Source organism: Microchirus variegatus (assembly GCF_963457635.1).
Source record: "Microchirus variegatus genome assembly, chromosome: 11".
Lineage (NCBI taxonomy): Eukaryota > Metazoa > Chordata > Actinopteri > Pleuronectiformes > Soleidae > Microchirus > Microchirus variegatus.
Genome location: NC_139812.1, coordinates 21,836,243 through 21,852,849, shown reverse-complemented (window position 1 = coordinate 21,852,849; position 16,607 = coordinate 21,836,243). Strand labels below are relative to the sequence as shown.

The window sequence follows — 16,607 nt, the reverse complement described above, 5'->3', positions numbered from 1 at the left end:
TTTATTTCATCAAAGTGATCAGTTTCAACCAAAGACAGCATTATGTCATCTCAGCGAGGATGGGACGTTGATTTGACTTCATCGTCTAACACATGCAGCAGAATAGAGAGGGAAATAGTTTGGATTTTATAGCCTCAGGTAGATAATATTGTCTCGTTAAATATGTTTATGAGTATAGCGAGAGAGTTGAGCTCAGTGTATACTTTGGCCATGTATGGATTGAGATTTTGGGAGGTGATGTCATCGGAGTTGGAGCTTACGTTACGGACACTTCAAAAAGCACGAGGCTACGGTTTCTGTTTTTGCTCTCGGACACCAAAACAAGTAACGGGCAGGCGTGGGCCTCCCAAAGCCCTTAGGTTTGAATAAACTTTTTTTTTTTTTTTGGCCACGGTGCTGTACACTCGCCCTCAGCACTTCAGTAAAAGCAAGGCTGGCATCGTGGCTGTTTTCTCTTATGACCTTTGTGTAAGACAAGTAAAGCCACCCTGTTACTTCCCCTGCTTAAATTCCACCGCAGTCTACACTACTATTCAAGTTTGGGGTCACCTACACAATTTGTTTGTGTTTTCCGTTAAAACTCACACATTTATTCATCAAAAGAGTTGCAAAATGAATAGAAAATATAGTCAAGACATTGACAAGATTATAAATAATGATTTTGATCATTGCACGAGGGTTTTCAAGGGTTTTCTAATCATCCAATAGCCTTCTAACGCGATTAGCAAACACAATGTACCATTAGAACACTGGAAATGGGCCTCTATACACCTATGTACATATTACAGATTAACGAAGTATAGAGTTTATTTATGATTCATTTAATGTTATATTCATTGAAAAAAAAAAAAAAAGTGCTTTTCCTTCCAAAATAAGGACATTTCTAAGTGACCCCAAACTTTTGAACAGAAGTGTGTATTTTTATTATTTTTTTCAACCAGACCATAGACAATATAAGAACAGTACTAAGGATTAAAAAAGTTGGACTTAGACCAAAAAAATAAAGGTGCGATTAGGGTGAAAGGCGAGACTGACTGTCAGGAAAAGAAAGAGCAGATGATGAATAAGAAGAAACTGATCTTACCGTGTCCTTTGTGGGCGCCAGGATCTCTTCAATCATCATGCTGTCTCGTGCAAACGAGCTCCGGTTGAGCGTGTTGGACCTATCCGAACTGAAGGAGCGGAGGCTACATGTTACCACGCAACCCAACGCCGCGGGCAACGACAAATGAAGGGCGGGCGGACGAGGGGAGGGAGGGGGGAAAACAACATAAAACAAACAAAAAAAAAGCAAGGTATTCGTTACTACATGCAACCTCCAGGGAATCTGTTTTTTTTTTTACTTAGTGGACAGAGTGAGAGAGTCGGAAAATAGAGAGGGGGAAACGGCAGAGGCCGCAGTTGTAAGAGGATAAGATGCTTCTGCTGCAGCGGCAGGTTATTCAGAGATGGAAATGAGCGAGCGTGAGGTTGGTTTGTTTGAGAGCGAGAGAGAGCGACGGACGGAAGGAGGAAGAGGGAAAAGTGGGTTGGTTTAAATAGAAAGAGATATTACAGGTAATGTTGCACACGGACGTAACTGCGTCTCGTCTCCTCTGTGGTCGTCCTGCTGCAGTGTGTGCTTTATCTCTACGTGTGGTGACACGTGTCTGTTTCTGCAGCGTCCTCTCAGGCTCGATGCGGCGCTGCTGCTGCTGTCTATTACTTTCAATGTTTACGTCTGAAGCTACGTAAGAATGTGAGAAGCTACGTAAGAATGTGAAAAACCACTCAAGACGCGCGCACTCGTGTTTGTGTTGGCGTCTAAACACCTTCTATACCGTATGACTAAACAATCCCAGCTGAGAACGATGCTTAGGTCTGTGCGCGTATTCATGAGAGTGAGTGAGAGGGGAGAAAATGCCGAGCTCAGCGTGTTTGAGTGGGCACACTATTCAGCACAGAGAGAAGCCCTTTATTCAGCACCCCACCATCGAAGTTACCAAGCAACTCTGTGCGGCCTGAATGGACTCGCTGGCATTACTCCCCCCCTCTCCAAGCCCTCTTCTGCTTTCACCGGGGACTGTTTGTTCTTCACAGCTTCTTCCTCTTTCTCATTCCATCCATCCTTCCTCCTCTCTCTTTCCCTCTCTCCGAGAAACATCCGTACTTTCATTTTCTTTATTCCAGATTCCATCCTTTTTTGCTCCCTCTCATTATTTCTCTCTGGTCTGTGTAACACTGTCCCATGTTTACCTTCCATTTTTATCACCTTTTGTCTCCTCCTCACGTCTTATTCCTCCTTCCACATCACTTCTATAAACTTAAAATACCAGCGACGGGGTGAGAAAGAGACACCTGTGTCGACTCAAAAAAGACGACTATTTCAGTCTTGGTGTGTCCGCGTGTGAGCTTATGACGCACGAGGAGAATTTGGTTCAAAGTTCCAAAATAATCTAGTTGGGGGCCGTAACACAGTTTTCCATCTCTGCAAACCATTGTTAAAGATAAAAGATGGGACGTATCCAATTGCTGACATGTAAATAGGAGGGTGGATTAAAAACATTTAATCCCTGGAAGTTACACAACAAAAATATCGGACGGGGAGAAAGTCACGGGGGATTAGTCGACACCACTTAACACAAAAACGTAAAGACACAAAAAACCACGAGTGCTGCTTTAAATTTCTCACGTTCAACAACAACGTTTCCACACCCGCAACAAAAATAAACCTCTTTTTTTTTTCTTTCATTTTGCAGATATGACGAACACAACAACACTTCGACTAAAATAAGAGACACAAACAACACTGAATGACGCCGGATGTAAAATGGATAAACTGGGGTTAGAGGTTTTTATGGATGAAGGATAAATAAAGTAGGTTAGGGGACTCACAACCATGTTGTCTACTACGACGACTACAGCCACTACACAACTATGTCCTTACCTGATTCTAGGGCTAGAATGAGGGAGAGGGTGCAGGGAAACAAGGAAAAGAACAAAATAGAAGAGTGAAAAGCAAAGCATTTTGAAGACATTGAAGCATGATGTGGCTTTTTTCTTTCTTTCTTTTATCCCCCCACCATCATAGGACATTGATGCTGTGCTTTTGCATGGGTGCCACTGACAGTGACAGTAACTGCTGGTGTTTCTCTGTTTTTCATGAGTGCGTACGCAGCCCAGTCAGAAAGCAGACCATGCAATGTCAATGTCATAAACAGAAAGGTAAGTAAAATAAAAAAAAAATCAGCTTGCTGCTATAGCATCATACATTCATTGATCCATTACAGTTTTTCCACCCGGCATTACATCATCACACCTGTGCAGGGAGATGCTGACAAACTGCTCTCTTATACACTACCGTTCAAAAGTTTGGGCTCACCTATGCAATTTTGTTTGTGTTTTCCATTAAAAGTCACACTTTTATTCATCAAAATGAATAAAATGTAGTTTTATAATCATCCAATAGCCTTCTAACGCCATTAGCAAACACAATGTACCATTAGAACACTGGAAATGGGCCTCTATACATCTATCTACATATTCCATTAAAAACCAGATGTTTGCAGCTAGAATAGTTGTTTACCACATTAACAACGTATAGAGTGTATTTCTACATTTCTAAGTGACCCCAAACTTTTGAACGGTCGTGCATATGCAACTATTAAAAAGCGACCAGAGCCGTTTAAGGTTTAAGGTTGGCTGAAAGTGTCCCAGGTGATGACACAAACTTTATCTCTAGTGAAAAAAAAACAGAACTCTTTCCAGTGTTGACCTAAGAGCGTCATCATCACCATCATCATCATCATCAGCCAGGCCTGTTTCCATGGATTTAATTCCGAATGTTCCCCTTGTTTGCAGAGGGCTCGCTGATGGTAGCAGCTTCCTCTCACAGTTAGCGGAGTTGTTTTTATCAACCCCGGCCATCACACGGCGCATCGGCCATCTGTCAGTGTGGCCACAACACACACACACACACACACACACACACACAAGAGTGCGTCGCTCGAGTGTTTATCACCGGCGGAGCCTGCCAGTGTTTCCACTGCATTCTTTGTTCACTTATTTGAAAGCTACAGTTAGCCGCGCGGCGCTACTGCGAGTGACAAAGTTCAAAGATACAACAAACAGGCTCCTGTGTGTCATTAGTGAATGGTTTTGAAAGGAGGCCTGAACAAAAAAAAAAACGCTGAATCATATTTTTCCAGGTTGAATCTATGGAACTATGGCAATTTGCCAGCTGGTTTTGATCTGGCTGTTTCTGTTTGAGTCTATGCATTTGTGTGCATTTAACCTATATAATAATAATAATCTGCACATTTTAACTGTACAATACAGTACAATCTGTGTATCAAAGACAGCATCAATGAAGAACACAATTTCAGCTACTTTTTTTTTTTATTTAATGAGGCCTGATAAATCAAATCTGGACAAATCGTTGACAGCTATGAACCTCAGGGTCAGAGCCTGCCCTTAAGTGGCTGCTCAGGGGCTCCTGTGGGGCCCCCAGGAGCACATGATATATCTCACATGAGAGCATTGTTGTAAAATTCTGCACTATATGGTCAAAAAAAAGTCACATCGCGGTTATTTTGACAGGTATTGCAATTGCGATAGAATTAATTAATTCATTTGTGCAACTTTAAACTGTTGTTTCCACCAAAATATGGTGAATATAAATTTGGGATGCAGTGATCAATCAATTAATCTAACTATGATGGTATTCAATTTGATTGTTTCAGTGTTTTTTTTTAATAATTAAAACAGGTTTTCATGAGTTTCCAGCTCCTTAAATATGAATACTGTCTGGTTTCTTTGCTCCATATAACAAAGAAATCATTAAACTAGAAACAAGACATTTGAGAAGGTCATCATTTCAATGTTTTGGAAACAATAATCGACAGATTCATCGATTATGAAACAAATCGTTAGTTAGAGCTCTAACATAAATATGACATTATCTCATCTGAAAAGAAAGCTTGGCCTGGTTTATTAGCACTTGGGTCAACTGAGAATGAGTTATTTCTGGACTAAGCTCTACTTCACACAGTGTGTAACTGCCTCATTGATGAGGTGACAGTCAGTTTGGAACCAGCTCTGACCTGAGTGCATTAGTGTCTGTGATATATTATATATATATTAAAAACCAGCAGGTTCTTACCTGGCTGATCGAGCTCCTATGCTGAAACCCATGTATCCCTCCTGAGGGAGGGAGTCGTCCCCCAGCTCCTTGAGGTCCTGGGGCCGCAGGTATTTGTCCGTGTCGCCGGTCATCGCATCCTCACCTGGTGAAGGTATGAAATCATAAAAATCCTCTTGTTGACTTACAAAAAAAATCCAATTCCCAACATGAGCGAGAGAGGTGATGGAGAGAGAGAGGTGATGCAACACCTCATGACAGGTACAAAACAACTCCTAATATCATAATAACAAGCTCTTACTGTGATTACAGTGATTAAAAGGAGGCCTGGGACAAATTCATCATCATCACAGTGAGGTAAAAACCTCCACATAGACGAACCTCACAGCAGCAACTGCATAGAACCACTGCAACTTTTCTGTTTGTCCATCTATGATCATGACTGTGGCATAACAACAACAACAATAACAGCAGCATCATGAAGCTGGAACACTGAGTAGCATCTTCACATTACACTGTTTTTTACAGGTGAGATAACAATTATTTCTAGAGGAAAATATCACAGCATTGAGCCACTGTGCGGCATAAGTGGAGCTCTGCTGTAAAACCAAACGCAGTTGCTTTCACTACAGCTCACCGAAACCCCTGAGCACAATAAGCGCAGACTAAAAAAAAAAAAAAAAAAGCAGGAAAAGTGCCACAGCCGCACCGCACCACACCGCACCTCTGTCGGCGGACCGGTGGACGATGACACGCCGGTCAATGAAGCCGGCGGAGCGGCCACAGTGTTTCTCCTTCTCCCTCATGTCCGGACCGGAGCTGCGTCCTGTCCTCCTGCCTGCAACACTCCGCTCCTGCACCGCAGCCCCTCCTCCCCCCGTGCCTTCACCACTGCCGCACTCCGATCACGCACCACGGCCACCGGCAAGTTACGCCACAGCCGACAGCCCGCCGCTTCCGGTGACGCGTTTCAAAATAAAAGCAGCGGTAAAAGTTTTTTTTTTTTTTTTTTGCCATCGACGCCAAAACGTATCAACATTCACAACTATTAGGACAAAACTCATGGAACCACGTGTCTACATTCACTCCCCCAATAAAATGTTGTAATATATTTATAGTTTGTTTGTATTCTCACTTAAATGACTGTACTTTCAATCTAATTTTGTGTGGACTATTTATATAACACAATGAAAGTATTGAAACTTTAACATACACTTTGTTATTTGTGTAGCACATCTTATCATTTAGTCTCTGACTTCCTAAAGACAATAAAACCATATCATAAAGACCTGCAATTAAAATTAATGATCACAATTTAATTATCTGTAGTTATAGAAAAATAACAAAGGAGCTAAAGGTTGACTGTGGTGCTTTTCATCCACCTTTATTATAAAGGTTATGTTCCTTTCTGATACATATATCATGCTTTTATTCTCGATGACAGTGATCGTCTCAGCTGTTTCCTTGTTTCTGTCTGACTTGACTAAAGTCAGTGAGTGAGTGGATGAACTGTAACTGTGCTGCTGCATTTCCCCTTTTGTTCCTTGTGCACTTCATAGTTTTTGTTATTATTTATTTAGCTTTCTTAGTATTTATTTGACTGCAATTTTAAACTCAGCCTTTTTGAATTTCAGCTTCAAATACATCAACTTTAACTTTCTTCGACACTGAAATGACAAAAGCCAGTTTATATAAGAATTCACCATCACGTTTTATCAGGAAATTATTCAGCAAATAATATCCAAATAATCAATACAATATCAGGACTATTATTGATTATCAAACCATCTTTTAATTTTCGACATTCTAATTAAAACCCTTATTATTATTTAAGACACTTTGACTTTGAAACCGCAAACTTAGTTCTCAACTTACCTTGAACCTGTTCGGCCATTTTCACTCTCCACAGTTCTTCTTATACTACAGTTATTTCCGTCTCTCTATTTATTCCACACGCTGTAAATCCACAGACTTTATCAGTCACACGCTCAGAACTCTGATGGAAAACCTCCTTTCACCCACACGCTCTTTACTCCACTCGCACCAAATTGCGCATTTTGTTGCTGGTGCGCACATCCCCGCCGCCGCAGCCGCAATAAACACGGAGTAAAAGCCCAAACACGGCAAAAACACAACGGTTGAGCTGAAACGACAGCGGGTATAATTCTCCTCCAGGCGGCTCAAAAAAGAAAGCTCATCTTATTGGATTTGCGGGGAGAAAGTGTCCGTGCGTCCTCATGGCTCAGCGGCAAAACTCAACACGCAGGGGGCTGAGCTGAGGACTGAGCTGTGCACGGTCTGACTGTCTGTCAGTGTCAGTGTGTGTGTGTCTGTGTGTCTGTCAGCTGACAGGGAAATGCATGGGAAAGTCAGTGGAAGAGAGACACAGGAAAGTCCTCGTGCTTCTTTTTTTGTTGACTGAGTGAGTGAGTGAGAGAGACTGCAGCAGTGATGAAACATCCACATTATGCATCGTTTTTTTGCCAACTTGAATCGTTCTTGGGCAACTTTTTCCTCTGCCCAGTACAACTTCCTACAACTTGCACAAGAGTGAGCACATGGAGAAGAATTGTGCAAGGCTAGTTTTGACATTAACTGTGTGCAACATTCAGGCAATTTTAAATATGCAATTCATACCCATGTTTCTATATTAGTGTTTCAAAATTAAATATGGGTTTTCATTGGGGATGAGCCAATCGGTCAAAATTGTTGGACTGGATATCGGACAGATACACTCCAAAAAATCTTTATGACACTTGTTTTGTAATGCACAGCAACAGCAACAGCATTTCAGCTGAGTCATGTTTTCTTCTTCACGGGAGAATAATATTTGTTTCACAGTTGGGGAATTATGTCTTTGAAATAGCTTGAAATGGTTTAAAAGGTGTAAAAAAAAAAAAGACTGTATCAGGCCGATATTGCTCGAGATTGTGATATCAGTATCGGACACGGAAAAGTGGTTTTCACTCCAAACAAAACTGAATCTGTTGCATGAACAAAAGACATAAAGTGCATTGCACGCTCACATCAAGCAGCATGATGGCCGTTTTAATGACGTAGCTTCAGGAATGGAGGGCAAAATTATCGATGCCGTATGAGGTCATCCAGAGCTCCACAACAATACCACTTTCGTGCAAATATCACAGATATTAATCCAAGTAACTTCAACGCAACAGGCAGCACATTCAATGCAATAGACGCGGTCAATGTGAACACACTTATATGTACTTTAGAAGAGCGTCATGCTTGAACAAAGTCCGCCATCTAACCCATCCTATAATTCAGTTAAGCTTCACCAACAAAATGACGAATAAACCCACTTTAAAACATCGGTGGACAAGTAGATCCTTTCTGAGGATGTCATCGTACCTTTGCTGACATGTTTGCTGCAATCTGCATTCTCACCATTAGATGTCACTAATCTTTACACATCAGGCCCAACTGCAGTACGTCCATTGCTGAAGCACAGGTGTAAACAATCAAATGGATTGGCTGAGTTTTCTCTGTGCATGCTAGCTCATCCATAATGTTATCACAAGTATCACCTGTGCTTTTCATGTCCACATGCTGTGAAGAGGACGTGGACAGCCCTAAACACATCATGATGCCCCCTGACTTTAACCTGACCACACTTCAAATCTTTGCCCTAAACATAACCAGGTCCTCAGAGATTAGGTTCTGCCTCATTTGGACCAGATTTTAGTCTCCACAAGGACTACTTTACCAGCTTTTACAACAGTAAAGGTCCTTCAGAGGTCACAAACACAAGTGCGCGTGCACACACACTCACACAAAGTCCAGGAGTGACCGGTCATATTGGCTTCCCCCTACATCTTAATAGGATTGGCCTCCTCCATATAGGATTAAAGAGAGACATGGAAACTATTTACTGCCTCCCTCTCTCTCTCTCTCTCTCTCTCTCTCTCTCTCTCTCTCTCTCTCTCTCTCTCTCTCTCTCTCTCTCTCTCTCTCTCTCACACATACACACACACACACACACACTGAGACACACACAGGACTACAAACATGAAGAAGTGCAGGTCTGTCCTGCTGCCTGTCAAACAACGCTGGGAAAAAGCAGTGCTGGTGAATCATGTATTTACATGTTGTAACATATACACGTATTTATAATGTTTAATGATATTTATAATGCTTTCATATATATATATATGTGTGTGTGTATATCATTCATTTATAATTCTTTGCCTGGAAGCGATACTCGGCCGCTGAATCATAAACGTATCACCGTGGATCTTCTATATCACCTGATACAGTATGCGTGTGTGTGTGTGTGTGTGTAGCCTGTTGAGCCTCGCTGTATCACCTGACATAGAAACTCCACACCCACAACCCCCCCCTCCCCTCTTGAGCGTCCCCTAAGCAACAGTCCATGAACAGGACTCATCAATTTTACAGGCCTGTTGACTCTGTGGTTGCAAAACAAAAGACGCAGCGAGGGAAAAACGTGCAGCAGCAGCAGCGACTGAAAACAACAACGTTGACCACAAACCTGACAGTGATATTTGTGTATTTCAGCGCCACAGCAGCAGCAGCAGTGACAGCGCTCCAGTGTCATCTCTGATCTTGTTAATGTAATGTAATGTAATTTTCTTACAGCAGCTCCTCCTGATCACAGGGTTGGCGTCTTTGATTAAGAGCAGTTTGAGGCTATAAATATTGGCTTTTTTTCCTGCCTAAGTTGCAGTGAAAATAACATCGGTGGTGTTAGTTTGCAAAAAGAAAACAGGGACACTCAAACTCAAACCTAAATGGAAATAGTGAATAAAAACAAAAACAAACATCACACAAATAGAATATCTAACTCTATCAAAGACTATTTTTGGCTCTGTTTTTGAGGACTTTATAGAGAAAATAAGCAGCAAAGCTGAGGAGTAAAGCAGCAGCTCGACTGTTACAGCGCTTCAAACCTGCAGGTTAGTTCTGCTGCGTCTACAGAGCGACGGACGGAGGCAAACTGGTGACAAATACCTTCATCAACATCTGAATAAGACTCCTCACTGAGCATTTCTGGCACATTGGCCCGGACTGTGTGGTTTGGATACACATGAAGCAAAACATGCAAAGGTTTAAGACAATGGAATCATCCCACTTTGAGATTAAAAACACACACTTTTTTTGTTGCATCAAATGGATGAAAATGAGCAAAATAGAAAAGTCATTTTAGTATTTTTTCCACGTACCTTCGTCGTCGGACATTTCGAGGAACTCGTTCATGGTCTCCGGAACGTTGATTTTGTGTTTTTCCGATGCACTCTGCAAATGTGAAAAGATGATTATTTTTCTCAATTATTTCATCCGTTATTTGCATAATCTGCAAATAAACAAAGACAAAGTCTTCCACTTTCCTCGGTTAACTCAATAGAGAAGTAAGAATATATTCAATAGCCACCATGGGGCGACTTCGCTGAGTGCAAACAAAACAAAACAAAACAACTCAGTCCTCCTTAATTTGTCCTGTCAGTAAACATTTTCCTGACGAGTTTATGTCTCTCAATCACTCGTTTTGAATCTACTTTGACAGAACATGATGTCAGTGTTTATAGATGATGTTGCCTTTTAGTGGTAAACAGAAGACAAAGTTGGGAACGTACAGTACGAGCGTGATTGACAGCTGGCATTGTTCAGCAGGAACTTTTGTGAACTTCTGTTTGTGCTGGACAAACTGAGAATCTCAAGGTATCATAACAGATTGTTATGGCTGATGTCATGACCAGTTGCCACGTGGTCATTTGTTCCATGGAACGTCAGAAATCTGTGTTTTTTAAACCTCAAAATGATGATGTCCTCAAATGTTTTGTCCATTCACCGAAAATATTCACTTTTTCTTGTATCTTTGGTAAAGAGAAGCAAATGGATTGGATGTTCTATGAGTCTGTGGTGGTCAGTGCTGGGATGTTCTATGAGTCTGTGGTGGCCAGTGCTGTTCTGTTTGCTGTTGTGTGCTGGGGCAGCAGACTGAGAGTAGCAGATGCCAACAGACTCAACAAGCTGCTCAGGAAGGCCAGTGACGTTGTGGGGATGGAGCTGGACACTTTGACAGCAGTGTCAGACAGAAGGATGCTGTCAAAAGTGAGGGCGATACTGCAGCATGACTCTCACCCTCTCCACAACGCTCTGGTCAAACAGAGGAGCACCTTCAGTCAGAGACTGATTGCTCTGAAATGCACCACAGAGCGCCACAGGAAGTCATTTCTGCCTGTGGCCATAAACCTTTACAACTCCTCCCTCTGATGATCAGACTCTTTATAAATAAACAAACAAACAAACAACAAACAACTATAATTACCCATTCTCGTCTACTTCTTTCATTTGTTTATACTTGCATTCACTGTATATTGTATATTTCCAGATTTTCTACTTTATTATTGTATTTTATTTTTTATTGTTTATTTTATTTCATTTAGCTTATTGCCTATTTTACTGTTTTATTTTATTTATATCTGTATATCTAGCTCTTGTTTCCTCATGCTGTATTTTCTTCTTACTTTGTACGGAGCATCTGGAACAAAAACAATTTCCCCACAGGGATTAATAAAGTATTCTGATTCTGATTCTGATTCTGAATACAACTAGATAACATTGATATTTAACCCATACTTATACCAATAAATTGCTTTTACATGCAGGGTTCCTTGGTTGCTATCAAATTCAAGGAGTTTCCAGGACCAATTCCCTCAAAATTCAAGGACCAAAATTGTGCGGACACGGCTTAAAATGGGAGGGCAAGTTGTAAGAGACAATTCTCCCATGGCGTTCCACTTTTATTTGATTTGCAGCACGCTCTGCATCTGGACAAGTGATTGTCCTTGAGATCTTGGTCAAAGTCGGTCAGTGTAATTTTGGTCGGTGAGTCAGAGATTTTGGAATTTGCATTTCCCAGACATCACGTCATTTGCTCTCTCTCTCTCTTGCTTTTGTTACTCGCTCGTTGTTCTGCATGGACCCTCATGAGACATTTACCTAAATATCAACTTATAATTGAAGCACTTTCAATGAACCATGTCAATTTAGGGCGATTTTTAAAAATGTCCCCAACTTTTCAAGGATTTCAAGGAACCGTGTACAGGGGTTTAACAGTATTTAGTATTATTTCACAGATCAGTGAAGTCAATCACTGACAACGTCCACATTTCTATTTCAAACATGTGACATATGACCTTCTCATAATTGTCCTATAACACGGTCATTTATCCGACTCTCGGTCCGTGGCTTCTGTCACAGTAAGAAGTAATAATGGGGTATAAAAGGCCACGTTACTTCAAATAGATGAGCAGTAAAGGTCCAGCAGTCCTGGAGGTGCAGGTTCAACAGAGACATAAAACAACAGCAGCAGCAGCAGCAGCGGCTGAGGCGGTGAATAATAGATCACTCACAGAGCAAAGGAGCAGGACGATGACCTCGATCTCAGAGCTATACTGTACGTCCTCATCTACGCTTATAACTAACACACATTGCTGCTGATTGTGCGCTTTTCCTCGTTGAATGTCCCATGTCCATCTTCTTACTCACTGTCCCTCATTTCACTCCTGTCACCTCTTTATTGTCCCACTACGGTTCTTCTCTCTCTGCTTTTCATCTTCCTCCCACATGTGTGGGTCAGATCACTGTGACTGACCTTTGAGGGGAAAACCTCAAATCTATGCCGCCTCCTCCTTTCCCTCTCTCTTTGGCAGATGTGATGCGATTTAGACACTGAATCAAACTAGAATATGCTGCTGACTGATGTTTCTAGTCACTTGTTTTTACCACTTATAGTCCAATAGTGACAAATACTTTACATCCCTCATCCATATAAATTGTATTATCTCAGTATTTGCTTTGTAGCTTCTGACTGGAAAATCAAAACATCCGTTTGCAATGTCAGTGCAAACTTAAATATCATGACAAATGACAGAACTAGGCTCCTCAAGGTCAAACAAAAACCAAGAACATATGCAGTTCTCAGATCTGTATGGTGAAGAACCCGGTAAATCCAGTTTTAAAAGGTTACTCGAGAATTCTACTGATGATGACATAAGTGTTAAATTAAATAATCTGTACAATAATTTCATGATTTCAAGTGTTTGTTTAGTTTTTTTTATTGTATTTTCTTATTGCTGTCAACTTTGCATGATTTTCAAAAAGAATATGGTGTTTTATTCAATTTAGTCCATGTTTTTTGAAGATGAGCTGTGACTTTACACTCTTAGAAATAAAAGAGCTAAGTAGAACCATATAAGGTTCATAGGAGAACCCTTTTGGAGGGTTTCACCAAGAACCCTTTAAAAAACCCTTTATTCAGAAAAGGGGTTTTAAAGGGTTCTCTGGATCAAAATGGTTCTTACTGGAACCATTAGTGTTACAAAGAACCCTTGAAAAACCCTTTCTTCAGGAATGGGTTTTTCAGAAGCAAATGGTTCCAGTTAGAACCTCAGCCCTTGTAGAAGGACATTTTTGCAACCCTTATTTCTAAGAGTGTAGTGGCAGCAGACTGGGAGGGGGTTTGATTTATAAAGAAATAATGTTTGATAACATTTTTTTCAAGCTCCTTTAAAGTTGATTCTCACAAGTTAATGCAGAAACTGTCTAATTGTTTGACAAAAACAAAACAAAAAAACACACCTAACAATTATAAAATAAAACTTTCCAGCAAGATAATTTCATTTGTGTCAAATGCAGTTACTGTGTTGTATACAAATAAAGTTTAGTTTGGAACTTAAGGAGTGTCTCACCATGGTGGTCAGGTTTTCATCCGTCATGGGCCTCAGTGTGTCCACGACGGAGATGTACCCGAGACGGTGGGCGACGGAAAGGGCAGTGTTCCCGTTCTGACAGTGACAGATCAACAGGGAGTTATTCACGCAGAAAACACAAAGAGCTTTCAGTATTTCACAGGGCTACAGTAGTGTGTGTGTGTGTGTGTGTGTGTGTGTGTGTGTGTGTGTGTGTGTGTGTGTGTGTGTGTGTGTGTGTGTGTGTGTGTGTGTGTGTGTGTGTGTGCCAGTGTGTTTGTGCACTGACCACGGTGAGATCGTTGGCCGAGGCCCCGTGCTGAAGCAGCAGGTTGATGATGTGGGTGTGGCCTTGCTGAGCAGCCTGGTGAAGAGGACTGTACCCGTTCTGCACAGACAGAGACATGTTGGACACAGTTGGACAAAGAGACAAAATGGACGAACACACACACACACATAGACGCAGATCTGGAACAGTATCGCACAACACTTTTTGCATACAATGGTTGTCTACCTTGGTTTTGGCGTTGATTCTGGCTTGGTTCTCCAGCAGGAAGTGGGCCATCTTCGTGTTGCCATAGTGACAGGCCACGTGCAGTGGAGTGTAACCCATCTGCATAAAGGAAAGAAGAGGGAGCAAGAACGAGGGGATGAAAAGAGGGGAAGAGATGACGTGATTTGGACGTCTCGTCCTATTACATCACAACTTCGAGAAAAACTTGCTTTTATTTTGTGAAGTTCAGGTATACGGAAAAAAGTTAGTTTGGTTTGGTTAGTTTAAGCAAAATGGATTTGTTCACATTTGTTAGCACAAACTATCTCTTATTTTAATTCACACCCCTGTTGAATCACACACTTACACACACATGCACTCTGTCAATGACATTCGTCTACACACACACAAACTTGTTTTTATATCTCAGTGAGGACACATCATTGACAAAATGTACTCCCTAAGCCCTTAACCCTAAAACCCAATTCTAACCCTAAACATAAAACCAGGTCTAAACCCTGAAAAAGCCCTTTAAATTTGTGAGGACCAAACAAATGTCCTCACAAAGATAGGTTTGAATGTTTTTTGGACCTCACAAAGATATAAATACAAGTGTGCATACACCAAATAACCTTCAGGTTTGTCTCAGTGAAGTGGTGCATTATGGGGCCTGTGTGTGTGTGTGTGTGCATGAATGTCATTGATAGAGTGCGACTGAATATTAGATCTTGTAAAGTGCTCACGTGCGGGATCTAATATCCTGCAAGTGTGTTTGTGAATTGATAAAGACGTGAACTGCTTGCGCTCAGGTGTCAGTTTATACAGTGTATGTCACAGCAGAGAGCGATGACTGTGTGTGTATTTCTCTAATGTTCAAATATGAAAAATAAAGCTCCAAGTCGAGCTGGGAGATAAACATTTGTCTCAGGCCTGAAACTAAAACGAAAGAAAGCTTTACCTTTGTTTGTATGTTGACATCGGCACCGTGGTTGAGAAGGACTTCGGCAACATTGACCTTGTCCTCCTGAGCTGCTAAGTGAAGTGGTGTCAGTCCGCTCTGTATATGAGGAAAAGACACACGCAAACACATAAATAATTTTGAGTGTTAATCTACATCAAAAATAGGTCAATAAGGAAATACTGGTATAGATTACAGGCTTACTGTATCATATATAACATGTACATCACCTTATTGCACACATTGACGTTAGCGTTCTTGGTCAACAGCAGCGACACCAGGTCCACGCTGCCCTCCTGTGCTGCCAGGTGAATGGGGCTGATGCCCTGCCGCGTCACCGCGTTGGTGTCCGCCCCGTACTCCAGCAGCGTGGTCCCGATGTCCATTTGGTTCTTTTTGGCAGCGATGTGGAGCGGAGTGTAGCCGTTCTGAAAGCGAGGAAAGGCAAACACATCTGGGTTAGGAGGTTGATCGAAACTCTCTGGGGGGTGGGGGGGGGTTATATTTTTACAGTGCTGAGAAATGCTGCTTCATACAGGGAGGATTTGATTAGGTGAGATGTTGCTGTGATGTAATTGATTCTATTTTAGATTTCAATGAAACTTCATTACAACTACACTCTTAGAAATAGAAGTGCTAAGTAGAACCATATAAGGTCATTTGGCTTGTCCTCATAGGAGAACCCTTTTGGAGGGTTCCACCAAGAACCCTTTTAAAACCCTTTCATGAAAGGGGTTTTAAAGGGTTCTTACTGGAACCATTAGTGTTACCTTGAAAAACCTTTACTTCAGGAAAGGGTTTTTCAGAAGCAAATGGTTCCAGGTAGAACCTCAGCCCTTGTAGAAGAACCCTTTTGGAACCCTTATTTCTAAGAGTGTAGCACATGGCACATTACACACAAAAGTGTGAACAACGCTGTAGAATGAAGAGAATGGTGTTTATATACATTATCGCCACTGGGTTTTGGTAAGATTAAGAGACTTAAAGATGATTTCTGCACTCATAAATGTGGACCATGAATCAATATCATGACATGAAGTAATGAACCTGCTGAGCAGCTTTAATGGTGCACAACTACAACCGAGGAAGTCATTCATAATAATACATTTGTGCCATTAGGTGTGATAATGTAAAGTGTGGGTGAATAGCAGTCTTTATACAGGAAAAAAAGACCACAATCGGCAATACAAATACAAAATGTGTGGATGATAATGTTGAAAAAATATCAATAAAAGCAGAGTTTTGACGATGACACAAACATTAGGGTGCCCAAAAAAGGGAAACAATATACATACATACAATATA

At 41.3% G+C, this 16,607-nt stretch overlaps 1 protein-coding gene across 1 annotated transcript in view; it reads right to left on the bottom strand.

The window, feature by feature from the left end:
* Window positions 1-16,607, bottom strand: part of LOC310933714 (ankyrin-3-like) — a gene marked incomplete at its 5' end in the record, with an annotated part of 103,231 nt that overhangs the window by 30,533 nt on the left and 56,091 nt on the right. The window contains 10 exons of the mRNA XM_083897265.1: window positions 1,085-1,187; window positions 2,927-2,938; window positions 5,141-5,264; window positions 10,109-10,165; window positions 10,321-10,393; window positions 13,852-13,947; window positions 14,141-14,239; window positions 14,366-14,464; window positions 15,303-15,401; window positions 15,533-15,730. Coding sequence (XP_083753391.1) covers window positions 1,085-1,187; window positions 2,927-2,938; window positions 5,141-5,264; window positions 10,109-10,165; window positions 10,321-10,393; window positions 13,852-13,947; window positions 14,141-14,239; window positions 14,366-14,464; window positions 15,303-15,401; window positions 15,533-15,730 — 960 coding nt within the window. The remainder of the gene's footprint in view (window positions 1-1,084; window positions 1,188-2,926; window positions 2,939-5,140; window positions 5,265-10,108; window positions 10,166-10,320; window positions 10,394-13,851; window positions 13,948-14,140; window positions 14,240-14,365; window positions 14,465-15,302; window positions 15,402-15,532; window positions 15,731-16,607) is intronic.